This window comes from Meleagris gallopavo, chromosome 2, assembly GCF_000146605.3.
Source record: "Meleagris gallopavo isolate NT-WF06-2002-E0010 breed Aviagen turkey brand Nicholas breeding stock chromosome 2, Turkey_5.1, whole genome shotgun sequence".
Classification (NCBI taxonomy): Eukaryota; Metazoa; Chordata; class Aves; order Galliformes; family Phasianidae; genus Meleagris; species Meleagris gallopavo.
Genome location: NC_015012.2, coordinates 91,874,706 through 91,896,497, shown reverse-complemented (window position 1 = coordinate 91,896,497; position 21,792 = coordinate 91,874,706). Strand labels below are relative to the sequence as shown.

Sequence of the window (21,792 nt, the reverse complement as noted above, 5' to 3'; positions counted from 1 at the left end):
AGGACACTTTTTAGACAACTATAATTTAGAAAAACGTTTGATTACATTGATCCATATGCACTGTGTACACTGCCTGACTTTTAATTTTTTTTTTTGCTTACATTTCTCAAAAAATCATAATATTGCACAATGTTGCCTCAAAACTACAGTTGAAAGCAACTGAGATTTTTATCACAGAAGCCTGGAATACTTGTTATTACTTACCCCTAAGATTAAAATGTCATCCTTCAATAGTTTTTTAGTAACAGGAAGCATAATCTGTGCAAATAAGAAAGTTATTTCAGAAGAAATTTAAAGAACAAGTCAAAAAATAGACCCATATCCTCTTTTCATTTATGTTTAAACACATATGTAAGAAAGGGCTAGAGGTGTGGGGAAAAAAAAGAAGGTGGATGGGCCAGAAAATTCTTTATGTTCACCCCACTGAGAGCATCCTCTGTCAAAAAAAAAGAAGTTACAGAGCATCACATTGGAGGCTACTGTTCAGGGAATCTATGAGTGATGTGTATGAATGATTCATGGAAGCTTTATTAACAGATAAGAAAATCCTACGGCAAGTTTTCTACAGCTCAATGCTATAGTTAGGCTCCTTAGCTTAGAACAAAGCTCTTCAGCTGATCTGGCAAGGTATTTAAATACATATGTAGCATTACCTTCTGCATACACTCAGGCTACATAATAAGGCCAGAATCAAGCATGGGCTTCAATCTTTTCCTCAGTCTGAGACAAATTACTTTGTGTTATGCCAGATCTAACTCTCTGGCTTCAAAAATACTGGACCAAGGAACTATAAATTTTCAAACACATCAAAACAAGATGAAAGTCCAATTCCTATTGTAGTTTTCTACAATAATCAGTTCTTTTCAGCGAGGACTGAAGAAATTGTGCCCAGCAATTTTCAAAATACACTTAAAAATCCTAATTTTTGGACATACATTTTCAAATGTTACTTTGTGTTTTTATCTAATATATGGGTAGATATGCATGACCATGAGAACAGAAGTCAAAATGACACCACAGATGTTACTGAATGAATATCTGCTCAGAATATTAGATTAGTGCTGAAGACAACAAACTGATTCAGTTTGATTTAATATTTGTTAACTCATAGATTCAAAATGTTAAACAAAGTGTGAAAACTGTTAGCATTACAGATAACACAACCACAGACTTAGAAAATCACAAAGTTGCAATATTGTGCATGAAATAACTAATTTCTTTAAGAAAATAATTTATTTTCCATAGTCACAACATTTATATCAGTTACTGTACATATATTTTCTTGCAATACTCTGGCTGTCTATGAATACTGGATCCACAGATGCCACTTTCGCAGCTATAAAGGAGTGAATACAGTGTAAAACTGCTGTCAGATCCTGAAATTCAAGTTCCTGAAAGAGAAAGCAAGAGAAAAAAAAAAAGAAGAAATTCAAATTGAGGTTAATAAACATTTGACATAAATACAGAAATGACTCATTAATCAACAACAATGAACTTAAATAGAAAATTTGAATATTTATAAGGAACTGTAAATTTAAATGTGCTAAGAATAAAAGATGTCTATCCATAGCTCATTCTGCAGCACTGCTGTACGTCAATTTAGTTTTCATCCTTTGTTGTTTTACTGTTTACAATTCCTTCAGTTTAGACAATCAAAACATTCAACTTGCAAGAATGTTCAGACATCACCATGTTTTAAAATATTTGAATTTAAAGATGCGGTTTCAGGTCCCATTCAGAGGAGGGTGAGGAGAACACAGAGTTTGCAGCCTCCAAGGACAGTCAAAGAAGCAAGTTGTGAGGCCAGAGGCAAATGGAAGCAAAGGTAAAGTCACACCACAGTTTGCACATATAAATATGGGTGTTTGAAATGCACGTGCCCTAATTCAGCAAGAAAGGCAGAGTTACTCCTAATTGGTTCTCAAATTCCTTTGACTATATTATTAAATATTTCATCCTCTGTGCATAAATAACATTTCTGTTTCCCAGTCTTCCCAGAGAGAAATGAAGTGATATTTTGACGCAATGACAAAAAACACAGAATAAAAAGCATATTCAGTTTACACAATTGTAAAATTTACAGACTCTGCAACTGGACATTTTATATGGTTTTTGGTTTGGGGAGAAGGTTTCAACAGGAGATTTATTTAAAGTATTGGTTATACTACAACAGCATATCAGGAAATGTCCTGTTTATTTTAAAACGAAAATTTAAGCACTTCTGCTTTTTATATTGCAGTACTTTATGGTATTTTCTAAACAAAAATTGCCTCAAACAGAATATTTGGAATTTATTCCTGTTCAGGAAAAGCTAACTTTCACATCACTTTTCTGTTGAAGTCAGTATATTTACTAGGTAGGAATGGAATTACTCCTAATGAATGCTTAATTGTAATCACAAACTCTATTTTCCATTTTATCCAGATGTATAGCGTTCACTGAAAGATTTTTGGCGTTAGAGATTTATTTTTCCATCACAGATTTTATTTTTCCAATATCTCTTATTATCCTACTTCCAATTCTCTTATGATTAAGCTCCTTCCAGATATATGTACCTTTAATACATACTTTTGTGGGTTTTGTAATTGTTGTTGTTGTTATTTTATTTTCCTTTTCAACAGCTTTATTTTACTGGCTTTTTAGTTTGAGATAGGTTGATTCCTTCAGAAGCTGAAGATAACAAGACAGGTATCCTTGCAAACAGCTTGGTATATGAACACACTGTGCAGTAAGTAACAGTTACAGTGACAGATATTTGTATTACATTTAATAAATATTTTACATCTCTCTGCTATGTGATAGTAACCATACTGTTTTCTGTGGCATTAAAGTATTACCAGAATGAGAGGTCACTGCATACATCTCAGGCACATAATGACTAACCTAGGTGCTGATACACAATAAGTAATAATGTGATTTCATTACTGGAAAGCAACCTGTAAGCATTAGGTGAGATTCATGAGCCATATCAATGTTCAGGGAAAATCTGTGAATTAGTTCAGCCATATTTCTTTGCTTTGCTTCTGCTTGGTATGTTCCTCAGGGTGAATGCAATGCCTTGTTTTGAAAAAAAGTTGTATCTGACTCAGTAGAAATAAAATCAATATGGATTTGTTAAGTAGAGACAACTAATAGGTGAGATACAGGTCACACTATTTCCATACAATTTCCCTCTGAAACAAATTCTCACAAGAATTTTCACAGTATAAATATTTCGCCAAGAGTCGGAATGAAATGAACTCAGTGGAGATTTTGAATTATTTTAATACATATATATTTGATTAAAATGATCAAACCCAGAGGTTCATTGTTGATTTTTCTATATTGATGAGGCTGCAAATAGGGGGATGCAAATTTTACATACTTATTCTACCTTACATACTGCAGAATAAAACAAAGTCAATATTTGGTTTTCCACTGCTTCATTCTGGAAATAGTTAGGGATTCTAGTGGGATTATGATTGAAGATGTGGAAAATAAAAAGGCAGAAGAAGAAGGTGGTATCAGACTTCCAGTGTTTGAGAATAATAGAATCACAGAATTGCTCAGGTTGGAAGAGACCTTAAAGATCATCAAGTCCAACCATGACCTAACCATTCTAACCTAACAACCTTCTGCTAAATCATGTCCCTGAGCACCACATCCGAACGGTTTTTAAACACATCCAGAGATGGTGACTCAACCACCTTCCTGAGGAACCTATTCCAGTGCTTAACAATCCTTTCTGTAAATAAGTTTTTCCTGATATCCAACCTAAACCACTCCTGGTGCAACTTGAGGCCATTTCCCCTTGTCCTGTCACCTGTCACCAGTGATGATCCACAGAAGTGAAATAATCACATCCTCCCTCTGCAATAAATATTAAAGTCTATGCATTGAGGGCTCCAGTTCGTGATGAAGATGAGACTACAAGGATTTTTTCCAACACTTGTGCACGATTTCTTTAAAACCTCAGGCATACACAGCTTATTGTCTCAGGTATTTTATTTGCCACTAAGCAAATTTATTCTCAGACAAATTTAACTTCTGTTACCATCTACTTTCTCCAGCGTAAGGTGACAATAAGAAATATTAACGTACAAAAAGTGTAATGGGATCATATTCAACATGCTCCCAGAATATGCTCTTTCTATCATGTTAAGTAGTCTTACAAGTACCTTTGTTCTCTATAAACACCCTTCTCACACACTGTAACTTTCAGACAGAGAAAGCTTTGGCAGCAAGCTGTCTTCCTGATAGTGATTATAGAGTGCACACAGAAGCCTAAGAGAACAATGCTTTCAGTCCCTAAGTCCTGCAAAGAATACGTAAGCAGAGATATTTATATGCATATAATATGTCTTGGGTAATTCATCATCTGATAAATAATTTGATACTTTTTACTACAATGCTGAGCTTTCTGAATATGTCATTCCATGCATGTGAAGTGGAATACAAACTGCTATAGTATTTCATGCTACTTCCAGTCTCTAGACAACCAGCACAAGTTTATTAAAATGTAGTATTCTGAAAGATGTTGCAACCATCATATATGTCACTGCAAAAAAAGTTTGTAAACTCCTATTCCTCTAAATGCTGCACTTCACAACATATGTGAGCCAATATAACTGATGGGCAGAATGTGCTATTTATCATCATTCATATTTAGTTAAATAAGGAGGAAAAAAAAATAGCATTAAGGGATGTTACTTTCAACCTTCTGCTTTTGTGTACTTGCAAGTCAACAGCTTAAGAAATAATTACCGTAAAAGAAGAAAAATCTCTTGAGAAATTATATCAAACCAGGCATTTAGGTAACCAGTAATAATTGGCATTCAGTTGCTGAAGTATTCATTTGGGCCTCATATTCAAAATTAGATCTTGTTGTGGAAGAAAAATGAAGTGTAAATGTTCATTAAAATCCTTTGAAGAACTTAAGCACGTGTAATCTTCATTTTGATTTTTGGGGGAGTAAAGAAGTGTTTTTTTCCATTTTGATTGATATATATGAACATAAGGAAATAAGTACTTTATTGACAGCAGATATATCTATTGTAAAATTAATATAAAATTAATATAAACACTTTCATTAAGAAGTAGTGCTATTATTTAACTCTCGTTGTTTAGGGTTTATAAAACTAAAACAATGTACACAAGTCATAAAAAGATTTACAAGACAAAGGTTTTAAAGGTTTAAACAGAGGTTTAAATCTCCTGAATTACAATCTTTAAAAGCAACAAATTATAAAATATGAAAATACTCACTTTAATCTTAGATTTGCTTCAAAATGAAATGAAATTATTCAACAACTTAACCTCAGGTTCTGTCTACTCATTCTAACATTTGACACTTTGAGCAACTGCAGCCAAAGGTGCTCAGAGACAAGAGCTGTTCACAAACCATTTCATTTCCATATTGCAGATATATTCATTTCCAAGCTGCACATATTCATCAAGATAAGTGATCAGAGATACCTAACACATATTGTAGGCAGAACTTCAGGGTGTTCTAGCAATACTATTTTGCTAGAGTTTTTGGATAAGAAAAGAGCAAATACAGGGATATCTCATCACTCACTAGGAGTTCACCCATTTCAATGCCCCTACTGCAGAGTTCTCACTGTTTCTATATGTTTAGAATACATACTAATGTGGAGCAGTCCCTACTGTGTACCTCAGAGATGTCTAATCTGCTGTGATTCATCTTTTGTATACTAATGATATGCTCTTATTTCTATATTACATAATTTATACATAATTAAAATGGATCTGACATTTGCATTACTGACAAAACTGTGTTTTGAGTGGAGACAACACTTAGAATAGGAAATACCAACTTATTTCTATGAAAGAACACCAATTAAAATTCTTTCAAATAAATGAATTGATACATTATTTTTTATTATTTTTATTTTTTAAAATAATATATTTCTCCTCATACTCAGCCAGGCAGACAAGTAACTGGACATTTCATTTGCCCTGGATAACCTAACTCTACTCGTCTGCTTGCTTGATTCTTCTGTGATTACTGTTCTTACCTTAATCAAGATTGCCTGTTTCTAAGTATTTAGAAAAAATTTTACATATCTAATATTTCAATAACCAAGACTATTTCAGTTAATTATATGCATCCTAATAAGTAAAATACAACAAAGACACTAAAAGGAGGACAGCAAGAAAGAAAATGAAAGATTGTGTGAAGGCAAGTCTGCAAAACTGCAAGCTGATACTGAGAATATTAAATATGTGCACAGTGCACTGATCTTGATCACTATATGTGCGCAGACAGGTAAGAAAAATGTATGGTTTTGTTTTGCCCACCCACCTGTAACAGCTGGATATATTATATATCATAAAGAGCTTAACAGGGCTGTTGCATTGCTACTACACATACACTTAATTTTATTGATTATTTCTGAGAGCTACTGAATCACTATTTGAGCAAGACATGAGCCTGTATAACGCAAGAGGCAGATAATGTAAGTACTGACAGTGTTATTGTACCCTGTGTATTTCTTGACTTCTTAAAGGACATTCGTGAGTCTCCATGTTTATTAATTGTTTAAAACAACTGTATTCTTCAGCATATAACTTCATTCCTTCTGACTGAAATGCTAATCATACTTTTTAGGAAAAACGAATAAAACAACAAAACAACACTGATAACGGTATCTAGGTTTTAGCTCTAGTCTGTTTGGAAGTCAAAACAGAAAAGGAAATTCTAACTTTAGGTCTAAATTTCAGCAAGTATACCAGGGCTCGACTATCATATCGTGGTTGAAAAGAACAAATGTATTAATACATCCCACCTTGTTAAGACTGCTATAAAAACACACAGAATCACACAGAATCAGACAGAATGGCCAGGGTTCGAAGGGACCTCACAGATCATGAATCTCCAACCCCCCTGCCACATGCAGAGCCACCAACCTCCCCATTTAATACTAGACCAGGCTGCCCAGGACCCCATCCAATCTTGCATTGAACATCTCCAGGGCGGGGCATCCACAACCTCTCCGGGCAGCCTATTCCAGCACCTCACAACTCTCTCTGTAAAGAACTTATCCCTCACATCCAACCTCAATCTTCCCTCCCTCAACTTCAAACAATTTCCCCTTGTCCTGCTGTTATCAACCCTTTCAAAGAGTTGATTCCCCTTCTGTTTGTAGACTCCCTTTAGGTACTGAAAGGCTGCAATGAGGTCACCCCGTAGCCCTCTTTAGTCCAGGCTGAACAAGCCCAGCTCCCTCAGCCTATCTTCATAGGAGAGGTGCTCCAGTCCCCTGATCATTTTTGTGGCCCTCCTCTGGACCCTCTCCAACAGCTCCCTGTTTTTCTCGTACTGGGGGCTCCAGACCTGGACACAGTACTCCAGATGGGGCCTCACAAGAGCAGATTAGAGGGGGACAATCACCTTCCTGTCCCTGCTGGCCACCCCTTTTCTGATGGAGCCCAGGATACCATTTGCTTTCTGAGTTGCAAGAGCACATTGCTGGCTCATGTTAAGCTTTTCATCCATCAGGATCCCCAGCTCCTTCTCTGCAGGGCTACTCTCAAGGACTGTTCCTTCCAGTCTGTAGAGATGCCTCGAATTCCTCCGTCCCAAGTGCAAAATTCTGCACTTTGCCGTGTTGAACCTCATCAGGTTCACCCAGGTCCACCTTTCAAGCCTGTTGAGGTCCCTCTGAATGGCATCCCTTCCTTCCACCATGTCAACCGCACCACTCAGCTTGGTGTCATCAGCAAACTTGCTGAGGGTGCACTCAATTCCATCACTGATGTCACTGATAAAGATGTTAAAGAGCACTGGTCCCAAGACAGACACCTGGGGGATGCCGCTCATTACCGGCCTCCACCTGGACATAGAGCCATTGATGACCATCCTCTGTCTGAGGCCTTCAACCAGTTTCTTATCCATCGAGTGGTCCACCCATCAAATCCACATCCCTCCAATTTGGAAATAAGGATGTGGTGGGGGACCATGTCAAAGGCCTTGCTCAAGTCCAGGTAAATGACATCAGTCACTTTTCCCTTGTCCACCAATGCTGTCACTCCATCATAGAAGACCACCAGACTGGTTAAGCATGACCTTCCCCTGGTAAACACAAAGGAGTGTGAAGGCTTGTTCAGCTGTAGGCTTTTATTTGGTCTCGTTTTTGCAAATGTCATTTGCACAAACAAAATATTACTCTTACCAATATAAGAGCTAGATCCATTATGCCAGAATGAAATCCAGATGAATTACAACTCTATGAATTGTCCTTAAGTCTTTTAACAGTGTCCTACAGGGATAAGGATGAATCAAACGGATTTTCACTGCCAGCTTCAGTGATTTCAAATGCCACTGTCTACTATCAAATCTGGAACACTTTCAAATGTTCCACTGGCAGACAAAGAACATCTTTGAAAAGTTTTCTGGAGATGTTTGTCTAAATGCAGCCAACTAAAGTCACCCCTTCCAGCAAATATAAACTAAATTCCATCAGCAATCAGACTGCCCAATACTATCACACAGTCAAAGTCTTAACTCATATCCATCATCATCTTGCAAATGTTTTTCAAGCTCAAGATATTCAGTAGTAAATTGCCAGATTTCAGCAACAAAAGACCCATGTTAATAAAATACAGAAGTGTGTGAGTGCTAGATTATGGCTATTTGATGTTAGAGATCAATGTTGCTGTAAATAGAGAGCTTTGTTTGCACTATTTAATTTCCTTTATCTCTCAGCAGTACTAACATGGAATAAATTTTCTCTCAGGTGAAAATAGTAAATCTAAAGAAAGAAACACACTTGCTGATCTGTCTGCAATCACTCTCCTGAAACTCTCCTGTTTAAACAGTGTAGGATTTGCAGCAAAACTGTACTGCAGTCTAATTGCAGAAGTATATAATTGCAAAAGTAAGTGAAGAAAGAGTGCTGTATGTAGTCAGACAAATATGCATGGTTCTTAAGTTACATGCATAACAGTTGGAAAGGATAGGAGACAAGCAACGTTTCTATATGTCTGTATCAAGCTTTATTTCACATGTAGTGGAAATGAAACTTTATCATTTGGTAACGCTCTCTGTTTCTGATTATTGGCGGCATGTTATACAGCACCATCTGGTTCTTTCAACATGCTAAGCTGAGGCAGACACTGTACTATAGTATGGTATAAGCACCACTTATTTCATGATTAGTCTGTAATCCCAAATTCTAAGAAATAATACCATTTAGAAGTGTGGTAGACATATACTTGAATGTATAAACCAAGTATCTGAAGTGGAGAGACTGCATAGCTCTATCCCACTTCCATTTAATGTGAAATCTTAATGGCAGAGGTACATAACAAAAGGCCTATGAGTCACTGAAATCCTGATAAATCCTCAGCTGCTTAGCTGGGCTTTACTGTACTTTCCCTGGGCTCCTCCAATATTTACAATGCACATGTACATTTAGGGACATAGCTATCTATAATTCTGTATGAACCTACATATATAATAGTTATGTATCATTAGGACTCACTTTTATCAAATGAATAACTAATGAAAATTTCATATAAATTCATTTTTTTTCTATTTAAAGAATAAAACTCTTCAATTAAAAAGCATTAAAGTGAAAATAAAAGCATAAACATAAAAGTAAAGAATAAAGGAGAATAAAGAACAGAAAGAGGAACAAGGACACGTGGCCAATCACGCATGGATAAGCTATGGTTAATAAACAGATTCACAGAAATTGAGATTGTATTTTTTGGCAACAGTAGGCTCTTTTGTCTGGCCTTAACAAGTTACTTAAATTCTATCCAACAGATGATCACGTATATAGTGATGATAGCACTTCCTTTATATCTCCAAGGAGAACCATCAGAAATGAAGTGGAAATGACCTGCTAACCATAGTCATATTATTATAGTGTTGTATCTTTTATGATATTACTGTATTTGCTACTGCAGTGTCAACAGATAACTGAGATTAAGTTTGCTGGTGTAAAACTGAATAATTTATAAATATAGATGTACGAAAAAAGATATATTTGTTGTTGCTTTATGATGAACAAGGAAGTTTTTCGTTTTTTTTTAAACATTTTAAAGAATAATTAAAGGTATTATCTATGCTACCTTTGTAACACAGTCACTGTAGCAAATTTTCACTTTATAAGTCACTTTAGCCTGTGTAACTCTGGGTAAAAAGGAGAATTTTCAAATACGTTTATATGTGCTTTTTGTTTTCATTGAGTTTTGTCTACCAAATCTCAGTTGGAAGCTGAACTCACTCTTAGCTTAGCCTCTTTGTTATATCACATCAAAATTATCCTCGTTCCTTTCACAACTGCATGACTGAATAATTCTCAATTCATTTATTTATGTTTCCTTGAATTATTCACCACTATCTTGATTCATCAGCGATCACTGCCTTGGTAATTCATTTCTCCAATTTTCATCCTACCCCTTTGGTTATGTGTACAACTGTAAGAAGCTCAGGTTCACAGAGAGAATCTGAGGCCAGATTGAGGCATACAGGTGAATCTTCAGATGACGATTCGAAGTGCAATCCTGAATTAGAAACTGATGAACTTCAGTTGGGAATCTGAATTCTAAGTTTCACAACCAGATCTCATAATCACTAAAAGATAAAATACATCAATATTTCATCCTCAGTAGTGAATGGATGTTGCCGCAGCTTAATGCCAGATTTTGCAAAGCACTTGAGTCACAGTACTGAATGCACTAGAGTAAGTTTCAAGAATTACTTGTCCTCTTATGAGATTATTTCTTTTTTATTAAGCTAATAAGTATTACACAGTATTTTATTTTATCTGTAAATCTTAAGCTTGTATTTGCTTGAAGTTGTAAGTTTATAATTTGTGTTTAGTAGTTAAATAGATACATTTTTTGCTTCATCCTCTTTAAAAACAGTTTTTAGATATTATATTATTATGCCATCAAAACACAACTCAGGAACAGATTTATACAAATAGTGTAATAAATCTAGAGATGCTACATCAATTCTTTTCATTGTGGAGTTTCTACAGAGCAGGATAAAAATACATAAACTATGATTTGCAGTTCACTAAATACAAGTGCAGCAGTAAATGGAACTGATTGTTCCATTTCATTTTTCACTAAGCTGAGAAAGATTATGTCACTTACCTTTGTCTCTATTTGTTTGGTGTCTGGATTCTGAAAAAGCAGCTTTACTTTTGTTTTCCCATCATCTGAAGAGCCTTTCAGCTGAGAGAATTTAAACCTCCACAGTACGTTCTGAAGAGAAAGAAATTTGATTAAGGACTTGTTACAAAGTTACCTAAAACTACTGATAAATGATTAATGGTTATGTATTAAAATAAAGCATTGGATCAGTAAACACAAGCTGGCTGCAGAGCAAATAAAATTAACAGCTTTGCATCATGTCTGAGAGTAAAAGGCATGATATTAATACACACTAATTAAAAAAAATATGGAAATTCTCTGAAATTTGAATGATTCCATTGCCTACGTGATATAATTTCAATATCCATGACAAAAGATTATTTCTAGAAGCATTTGTTAGGATATTTGTATCAGTTTCATTATGAACACAATTTCACACCACATCTTGATCTGTCATCTTTCAACTGGCTCATCTGCACAATGCAGACAAGTGTCTTACACAGACATTGTGATGCTCAATATACCTTGGTCCAAAATTATTTTTGAGGTGGTTTGAAATCCAAAAATAAATACGCTAAATACGCTATATTTATATATATATATAAAAAAAATCTTGGTCTTGCAAATTATAGAAGATATGTTCTAAATTACACAGTTGTTTCTAAAATATACAGGAACTCTAGAATTCTTGCAAGTTTATGCAGCACTTACTATTGCTGGCAAATCACAGATTGACAGGAATTTTTTATTTGGTACGGGGATATTTTTCAAAAGCAAATGCTAGGAAACCATGCTTTTGAAACTAATATCATCTTCTGTATTTGAATGCTTTCTATTGATACCCTACAAATGTATAATTATAAAAAATAGCTAACAGATTGCACACAAATCTTCTGCTCATGTTTTCTTAATATCTACAATGTTAGTGAAAATTTTATTTACATGGCAAAACGTGATTCAGTCTCTGGACACTGCTGATGAAATTTTAGATTTAAATGCTTTGAAGGCCATTTCAAAATCACACAGTCAGAAAAACTTGGCTTTGTTCCATTTGTCAGTATATCTTACTGCAAAATATTTTCTTCATGTAGGCCAGTGATATCTTCATTTGGCAATTTTCTCACTTCTTATCTGTGAATTTTTCCAATATTCTCTAGGTAGCATTGGATTTGGAGTAGTTTAGCTGCTTTGTGAGTCAGATGTCATTACAGAAACATCATTTCTTTCTATATGACTTTAAACAGATATTTTTACTACCTGAGAGCAGAGACATTCTGGTGAGTTTAGAATTACTCTATACATAGTGTAGTCCTGCGACATAGTAAATTCAAGGGAACTGTTGCCTTACTCATTAGTACTTTGTTATTTCTTCACAATGTTGCCAATTATTACAATAGAAACCTTGATATCAATGGTGATAATAAAAAATTTACTTTTAACTTGACATATCCTCACTGTGATTAATCTTGGTGCTACCACAGTGGAGAATATGAGAAATACCAGACTGAGAAATGATTAGGATAAGAAAGATAAAATAAAGATTTTTTATGTCTCATTAGACAACAGTTTTGCTTTTGTAGTGGATATGGGCACCTTGAATCAAGGACAACTCATAAACGTGATAATCACTACCTAAAATGATGACAGCCACCTCATAGATTCCAATGATTTTTTTCATGATCTCTAGAATCCTACTCTTAGTTTGATAGAGAATGCCCTATAAACAAAATAATTACTTGTACACTTGTTTATACAAAAAAAACAAGGTATGAAATTTTTATGAAATCTCTGACTTCATCCTCTGGTTCCCTGCAAACAGGAACGTCACCGCCCCTTACTACAGCACTGTGTTTAAGCTTTACAAATTTTAACTGGATCCAGTGGGCTTGATTGGACTGCCTGAATGATATTCAAATCAGGTATACAGGTGTATATCTAAATTGTAAAGATGAATGCTCACTATATACTATAACTTCTAAGAGGAGGACAAAACAAGAACAATTTAGCAATAACAGGCATTGCTGAAGTCCATAGTTGACATAGAGGGGAAAAGAGATGGGTTTGGAAGGCAGAAGAATATGTATACTTTGGGATCTCTTTATCTTGGATGCACAGCTGCAGGCACATTGAAAGGGCAGATGCATCAAGTAAGCTAACTGATAGAGAAAAGCTCTATGATCAGATACAAAGCAGCTGCACTGCAAGGGTGTCTCTGTGATATACCCCAAATCTGAATGAGTTAGTCCCATGACAGCCTCAGAACACAACACATATGAAATGAAGTAATTATTTCAAATACGTTTGGCAATCCTCCAGAATTGTTCTAATGAAGAGTTTTCTAAAAGATGCATAAACTCCTAAGGAAAAGTTCTTGCCCTTTTTATTTTGTCATTTGTAGTGCAGAAGACTCTCTTTCAATCTCTTTACAAACTGCAATAAAGAACATTTTTAATGAGTAAGTGAGTTGATTGTCCAAAATGTGTGATCCAGGCTTAGAGTTGTAGGTCAGACCAGGAGACTGCCCTGTATTTTAATAAGCCAGTATGAGCACCTGCTGTGCTGTAAGAGTCTTTTTTTTTTTTTTTCATCAAAAGTTCACCTTAATTTGAAATTCACTGTCTAGGAAACATTTTTTTTTTCAGCAAAATTGCTGTGTCCCTAATGAAATGTTAATTACTTTGTTACTTCAAACTTATTCAGTGTTGGAAAGAAATATTCTAAAAAACCTAAGATTGTGAGGCAACACCATCAACTTCAGCTGACATTAATGGGTAGTAAGAATTAAGTGTAGAAGCTGCTCATTATTGCTTCACATATGCTTGGAGACACGAAGAACATATTCACCTCTCACAGAGAAAAACAGTAAATGCATATGAGCTCTCCAGAATTCTTCCAGTTTAACAATAGAATTAATATGTCTAACAGTATTCTTTATTCCTCTCTTAGGTAAGCAACAACTCTATGGGGCTCAAGACACACATCCAAGGGTTCCAAAGGAAATGGCTGACGTAGTTACCAAGTCACTCTCCATCATGTTGAAAAAGCTGTCAGGTGAAGTCCCCAGTGACTGTAAAAACATCACTCCCATTTGTAAGAAAAGTAGAAAAGAAGATATAGGAAAGTACAGGCTGGGGAGCCTCATGTCTGTTCCTGGGAAGGTCATGAAGAAGATCCTCCTGGAAGCTATGTTGAGGCACACGAGGGATGAGGAGGTGATTGTGACAACCAGCATTGCTTCACTAAGGGAAGATCATGCCTGACAAACCTAGTGGCCTACTATAATGGAGTGATGGCGTCAGAAAATAAAAGAAGATTATCTACCTGGACTTCTGCAAGTCTTTCAATATGGTCCCACATCTCATTCTTATCTCTAAATTGGAGATAAGTGAATTTGAAAGGTAGACTATTCAGTACATAAGGAGTTGGTTGAATGGTCGCAGGCAGAGGGTTGCCAGAGAGATACTGGACCCCAGGGACTGGTCTGGAAAGGGTTCCATCCAGAGGGAACTGGACAAGCCTGAGAAGTAGGCTCACCTGAACCACATAAGGTTACCACAAGGCTAAGTGTTGCACTTGGATCAGGACAATCTCAGATATGTCTACAGACTGGGAGAAGAAGTCATTGAGAGCATCCCAGCAGGGAAAGTCTTGGGGATCCTGGTAAATGAAGAGCGTAACATAAGACAGTAGTGTGCACTTGTAGTCTGGAAGGCTAACAGTATCCTGGACTGCATCAAAAGAGGGGAGGCCAGCAGGGAGAGGAAAAGGATTATCCTCATTTGCTCTGCCCCATCTGGAGTACTGTGTACAGGCTTGGGGCCCCCAGTACAAGAAGGAAGCAGAGCAGTTATAATGGGTCCAGAGGAGGGTCATGAAGAATTTCTGAGGGCTGGAGCACCGGTGAAAGATTGAGGGAGCTGGGCTTGTTTTGTTTGGAGAGGAGAAGGCTCCAGGGAGACCTTCCAGTTCTTGAAGGGAGCTTACAAGCAGGAGGGGACTGACTTTTTACATGGTCTGACAGTGATTGGATAGGGAGAATGTCTTTAAATTAAAAGAGGGGAGATTTAAGTTAGAAATTAGGAGGCGTTTTTTTGCTCGGAGATGGTGAAGCACTGGAACAGTTTGCTCAGAGAAGCTATGGATGCTGTCCCCAGAGGTGTTCAAGGCCATGTTGGATGGGGCCCTGAGCAGCCCAGGGTGGCAACCCTGCCCAAAGCAGGGAGTTGGAATGAGGCGGTCTTTAAGATCCCTTCTGATCCAAGCCATTTTATGATTCTACAAAAGCAAAATTTGATTGAAGCATCCACACCATCAACTGTAATAATGGTAGGCACACTGGGTTAAAGCCCTACTCTTTCTATAGGTAATACTTTGGTTCTACTAGTAGAATTTCTACATACTATGAGATTTTAATTATGAATAATTTTCTGGTCTTGTGAAAATGAATATTAACAGAGAAGTTTACAGTTCTCAAGGAGGAGTACACTAAATCAATCTTCAGATCTAAAATAAACATTTTACACAGTCTAAATTAATTAGATGATTACCGTCTACACTTAATTTGTGGCTATGTGGAAATTGTGCTATGCAGAGTACAATTTTAGAATGTAGTATCACCAAAGGCATGGAAAAGTATGCAAATACATTTTCTGAATGTTCATGTTATTTATAGAATGGTACATGCAGTGCAAGTTGTCTAAATTTCTAAATAACAATTATACTGGTTATAATTTCTCTGCACTGAAATTTCAATAAATTTGTGTAATTGAGCCAAAAATACCAAAAATGCCAACATATAAAAACTAGATCCTGCATCGGTATTTCAAAATGCATTGTATTTTCTTTTAAATCAGAATGACTAAATGAATTTCTTTAATATATATTGTAAAGTCATTTCAGTTAGTAGTTGCATATTTTAGAGGACAGATCTTATACTAAACAGCTGTACTAAGGTAGAAACTTCTTTAAATGTAAACTCATTTTCACCAGGAAACAAATCTAAAAATTCACAAAAAATGATGACAGATTTTATTTAAGATAGTAGAATTATAGATATCGTTTGGAAGTTGTCATGTGCCATAAACCATTCCCTATAGTCCTTTAAAAGCCACTCAGTTTTGCAAGAAACGTGAATTTAATCACATAGATTGACTTTAAAATGTATTTGCTCTTTTTCTGTTCAGTTCTGATATAGCCTAAATTTTTTATGATGGAAGAATAATTCATTCTATTTTATATCTTAGCTTCAAAACAAATAGAATGTGAACAAATAGGTGAAAGTTCAATATTTTTCATGACTGGTAATCTTTTCAAAATCTGGACGTTTCTCTGTTACTAAGAAACCAAGTTCTCTGCTACACATAACCTTCTTTTCCTATTATTGCTTGAAAAGGAAATTACTTTTTTATGTATATTTATCCAATATCTACTTTACATGCTATGGCACAAATAGATTACCCTCTTCAACTCCCAGTCTGACTGCACTTCAGTGGAGCTATACAAACAAAAAGTACAGTATGTTTGAAGAAGAAATACTCCACATCAGTATAAAAGATAGGGTTACTGATAACTTCAAGAACACTGAAATAAAGCTGAGTTATGTTTTCTTTTCTTTTTCTTCTTACCTTTGTTTTACAGTCAAAACAGGTAAATCCCAGAGCAAAGTCGATTGTGAAACACAGAGTATCCCCTTGCCAACTGCACATATACGTTTTAGACTGGAAAAAAAAAGCATGAATTTCAAGAGAACAACCATCAACTTCACATATCACATGATAATAATAATATTTTATGTGATTTCTTTTTTGTGTGCGTGAGCAGACAATTAGCTAACAATACTCGTACTACTTTACAGTATTTTATATTAAAGTTGTCAAAAACTTCTGACTAAATTTATAGCAGGTCTGTGAGCTAGAAAGGAACTCGAGGTCTTTGTGCTGAATCACTCTTCTCAAAATAAAGACTATATTCTTGGGAACCATCATTATAAAATGCTACATAGAAAAAAGTCAGTACTGACTATTTCAAAACTTCTGGAGAACTGCTTAGACCTCACGTATGACTTCTCACATCATTTCCAGCGCATGTGCAGGTAAAAGTGCTTTAATGTCTTGTGATTGCAATCTAATTGTAACAGTTATCTGGCTTCTTTATTTCTCTGTCTGATAAAAAATTTGAAGACAAGCCTTTACCTTGCAACATTTCTTCACGTGTATACTTGAATGATTGAAAAATGCCAGCTGATTCTCTTGGCATGCATTTTAAGGATACCTAGCATCTTTGCTGGATTTTGTAAGCATAACAGAATGTGTCTGTTGCTGATGTCACTTGAAAAAGCATGATGAGCATTAAAGTAAATATTAAAAGCTGCTGAGCAAAAAGTCAGCATGAACAGAGATAGATCCTGCCTTCACCTTCTCCCCATCTGACCTTACTAGTCATTTTAATGTGTGTGTATATATATATAAATAAATAAATATATAAATATATATATATACACTCTTGAACTTTATGAAATCATTGATTTTTTTTTTTATTTCGTTTTCCAAGGGAGCATTATTTTTCTCCTGTTGATATTTACCAAACCACATGGTTGCCTCACCCTTGAACATTTGTTTGCATGAATTTTTGTACCTGGATTATTTCTTAAATGCCGAAAAATGGTATTAGTTCAAGAATGGTGTGAAGGAGACTGAAAACATTAATACAATTTTTTAAGGTGAAAGTTCTGCCATGGAGTTGTTCTTCAAAAATTCTGTGTATAATCTAGAACATTTGTATTTAGGAACTCTGATGGTTCCCTCCTTCTACTACTTTAAGAAATATTTACGGATTACAGATTTACATTTTATGTAGGATTTTGAAGGGGTTGGGAATTAAACTCCCATAGTAGTACAGATTAGTATTATAATTATTTGAATGGTGACAAATGTACATTATTTCCAACTAAATTACTTTGCTTATTGGTGTTCAAAGCTCATATTATTAAAAAGACTTCAGTAATCAATAATCAATTACAACAGTATTTAAATATTCCGACATATTATTCAAGAATCATAAAGCAGTATCAATCACCAGTCTCAACTTATTCTCCATTATTTTCCAACAAAAGAGGTTAAAAAAAATGGTTTTTGACTCAGCAAAGCAGTTTTGAAAATATATTAAATTAGATTTCCATTCTAATTGCTCAGCCACATACGGTGATTATGAAAACAAACTATTCATGCATAATTAGCCTGGAGATTTTACAAATATTCAATATTTGCAAATATTGGAACTGTTTTAAAAACGATTGGCAGACAAATACTAAAGACAAACAGCCTGTGCTGCATTTTCACTGTGATAACCATTACAAATAAACGTATCAGGGTTTATATTTAAGAAAAAAAAAACACTAACAGTTTTTATTTACAATGGAAGTTGCTTGCATTTTGCCATACAGGGAAGAGATTGCAGTTATTAAATTTAAAAGCTTGCCTCTGGCATATACTCAATGACTTTGAACAGGTTCTCAGATAACATTGTTACGAGGATCCTCATCCCTGCTCATTCACACTGATACAGAACACTATGCTTTCTCATTCCAGCCTTTGCAATTAACTTGCCATACATCTGCAATTATGTGATTGCCCTTCGTTATTGTTTACATAGAAGTTTAACAATACAAATCTGGGTTTAGCTGTCTTCTATTGTAATTCTCTAGAAAAACAAAAAGAAAAAAATCAAAATGGTAGTACTGCATATTAGCATACTAGTCAGTGCTCTGGAGGTGTATTCAACAAGAGAACTCACAGTTTAAGTAACAGAGAGGAAAAACATACGTTATTTTAAACAATCTTCCTTACCAAATGGAAATGAGATTTTTTCTGGGCTTAGGTCCAATACAGGTTTATCACACAGCACTTAAATATTATCAATAGAGATAGATGAGAGGTATCAGTTAATGGTACAACATTAAAACATTTTTCTATCATACACCTATTCTCAAATAGCCACATTAATTTTAACAACTGCATTTACACAGCTTGTGTTTAAAAAGATTCAAAACATTAGCAAACGTGGCATAGAGACGCTCTTTAGCTAGCACTGCTTGAGTAGGTGTAAAAGTTTGCCAGATATAATCTTGGTGTCTCTGAATATAGTCTGTAGGAATTAGACTGTGAATTTAATACTGATTTGATTCTTTAGTACAAAAAATTATACCATTAAAAGGAAGGTGTCATGTTTGAACTGTGTCCGATCAGAAAATGGTAGTATATATTCCAATATATTCCAGATCAATCCAAGCAAAAGTGAGTTCTAGAATGATCATTCATAATTTGTAACAAACGACAGTTAAAGTGCTCTTTGTATTTTTTTTTCTAGATATCAGCATCACAATGCATATATGTTTATTTCAGAAAAGGATCATTAATTTGACAATATGACTGCAAATAGGAGAACAGCATTTCTGACTCACAGAATCTGTTAGACCTCTGGTGTCTATTCAGAAGCAGAATGAAGGTATATTTTTGGCACTGGTATCTGTCCTTCCAGGTCTTGAAAGATTTTAACAGTTGCTATTTGGGTGCCCTCACTATCTTTCCCATAGATGTAGAGATTTCCCAGAAATTAGCTTTGATCCATCCTACTTTATTAGCCAGGATCCTGGAGCCTGCCCTCTTGATGGTAGGTTCAAGTGTAGATATACTGTAAAAGTGACGGATGTCCCAGCTCCTTCTTTGGGCAGTTTTGTGTTAGATTGTGTGAAAGCATCATAAGAAAGTATCATACCCATATGAAGACAGTATGCACATTTTATATATATACATTCCTTAGAATTAATTTTATAATTAATTTTAAGTTAAAATATGCACTGTGCTTCTTTGTAGAAATAATATATCATCCATGAACTGGGAAAATCTTAACAAAACATTTACTTTGCTTAGAGTAAGAAAAAAAATCTGCATTCAAATTACCAACATAATTTTATTAATCTATTTTTTTTACATTATAAACATAATTTTTTTTTCAGACAAGTCATCCAAATTATATGTAAAATAAACATTACAATTAATGAGAATTCATCCTTATCTGGACAGTAAGAGCAATATACATTCCAGATAGTATAAAACAGCCATCATCATGTGCTTCCGGTCTTTTTTTATTATAATGATTAACTACCAATCAATGTATATAGAACCCAAAAACAGTAATTCATGCTTTTTGCACTGTTTATTTAGCAACGACTCCCAACTCTGATAGAGTTAATGGCAAAGCTCTAACTCTTCAAGATTTGCCTGTCAATCAATGTTGATAAAAATATATAGGCCTTATATAGATCAAAATGAAATTAAAAACAACAACAACAACAAAAACCACCTAGAAATACTCTAAGCAGTTTCTCCTACTAAAACAGTTGACTTGTTAACAAAGCACATTATTTCGTAAAGACTTAAGGAAGTATGTTGTATACAGGATGAGGACATTGGAATTTTTATTGGCCTATTTTATTGGTCATCTTTTATTAGAGATTAACATAATAATTGAATTTAATTGTAAAGGGTTTTCCCAAGAAATCAATTACTAGTCAATGTATTAGTCATATTAGTAGAAGACTCCTGTGTTGCCTCTTAGTATTGGTCAAATTTTAATACCACTCAAATACCACTGATAATTTTTTCTCTCTGTTTAGAAGACCAAATATAAATTTATTTCATACTTCCTTTAGTCTTTCTATCAGCATGCATGTGGAAAGAGCATAAAATTTGCAATCGTTGTACTGAGAAATAGATCTCAGCCCACATACAGAAAGTACTAGGAGACTTACAAACCCATAATTCTGAAGACAGCCTGCAAAACTGTGAGCAGTGTTTTTGTACAGAATTACCTGTGCTGAACAGAAGTGCTTTTAAAAATCTTTAAAATTCCAAAAAGCTGAGTTTAAAATGTATATTACTTGGCTTTCCAGAGTATAAAAACCTCTGATAGTTATTGTAGAGAAAAATATGTTATGTATTATCAAAATCAAAAGAAAAAGATATTTATAATGTATATGAATACATTCTTAATCTGAACCCGTAAGACATCTCAGAAAATGAACTTAAGATGAAATAAAACATCAAAAGCACGAAAGTTTTCAGAAATTTCATCCAGAACAGATTTTCAAACCTCTGGCGTCTTCTTGGTCCGCATACCTTTGCAAAGGGATCAATGAAATCATTTCTGTGTGTATGAATGAATGAAATCTTAGCTTAAAAATGCATCAGGTTCACTGATCTGGGCATAGGGGATCGATCATGTCACAATTAAAATTTACAGAACTGCAATAATTATGGATAGATACAATTAAAACCATTTCACTGAAATAGAACGAACCTAAAATGTTCTTACATGCCTACAAGATCTGCAGTTAAAAATTACAGGAGGAACTGCATCTAATGCCCTGAAAAGTTAAATGTTGAAATTTGAATGTTTTTTTTTTCTTTTCATGGTTTATTGGATATTAGTATAAAAGAGTAGTTTTGAGAAGATGTTATACTTGTGCCTTATTTTTAAGAACAGATACGTACATATTCAGCATAGATATGTTCAAGAAACTGGTACTAACAGCAAGATTTTTCTTAGAATTCAGATAACGTCTCTTTTCAATTTCAAATTAAACTTCTACTGATTTTGGCAGAAGTAGTGCCAGCTCAGTTG

At 34.8% G+C, this 21,792-nt stretch overlaps 1 protein-coding gene across 1 annotated transcript; it reads right to left on the bottom strand.

The window, feature by feature from the left end:
- Positions 1 to 321: 321 nt before the first annotated feature.
- Positions 322 to 16,858, bottom strand: SNTG2 (syntrophin gamma 2). Its single transcript, XM_010707897.3, has 3 exons — positions 16,737 to 16,858; positions 11,113 to 11,223; positions 322 to 1,391 (listed from the first exon to the last, which is right to left on the bottom strand). Exons 1-3 carry the CDS (start codon positions 16,815 to 16,817, stop codon positions 1,260 to 1,262), a joined length of 324 nt encoding a protein of 107 aa, XP_010706199.1. The 5' UTR covers positions 16,818 to 16,858; the 3' UTR covers positions 322 to 1,259.
- Positions 16,859 to 21,792: the final 4,934 nt, after the last annotated feature.

What these genes read in the sequence shown, in the direction of transcription:
- SNTG2 (XM_010707897.3), bottom strand. Translation starts at nt 16,817, where the DNA reads ATGTGCAGTTGGCAAGGGGATACTCTGTGTTTCACAATCGACTTTGCT. An exon ending in GTTTTGACTGTAAAACAAAG is followed by an intron (nt 11,224 to 16,736) that starts GTAAGAAGAAAA and finishes CTTTCTCTTCAG; the next exon opens with AACGTACTGTGGAGGTTTAA. An exon ending in CCAAACAAATAGAGACAAAG is followed by an intron (nt 1,392 to 11,112) that starts GTAAGTGACATA and finishes TTTCTCTTTCAG; the next exon opens with GAACTTGAATTTCAGGATCT.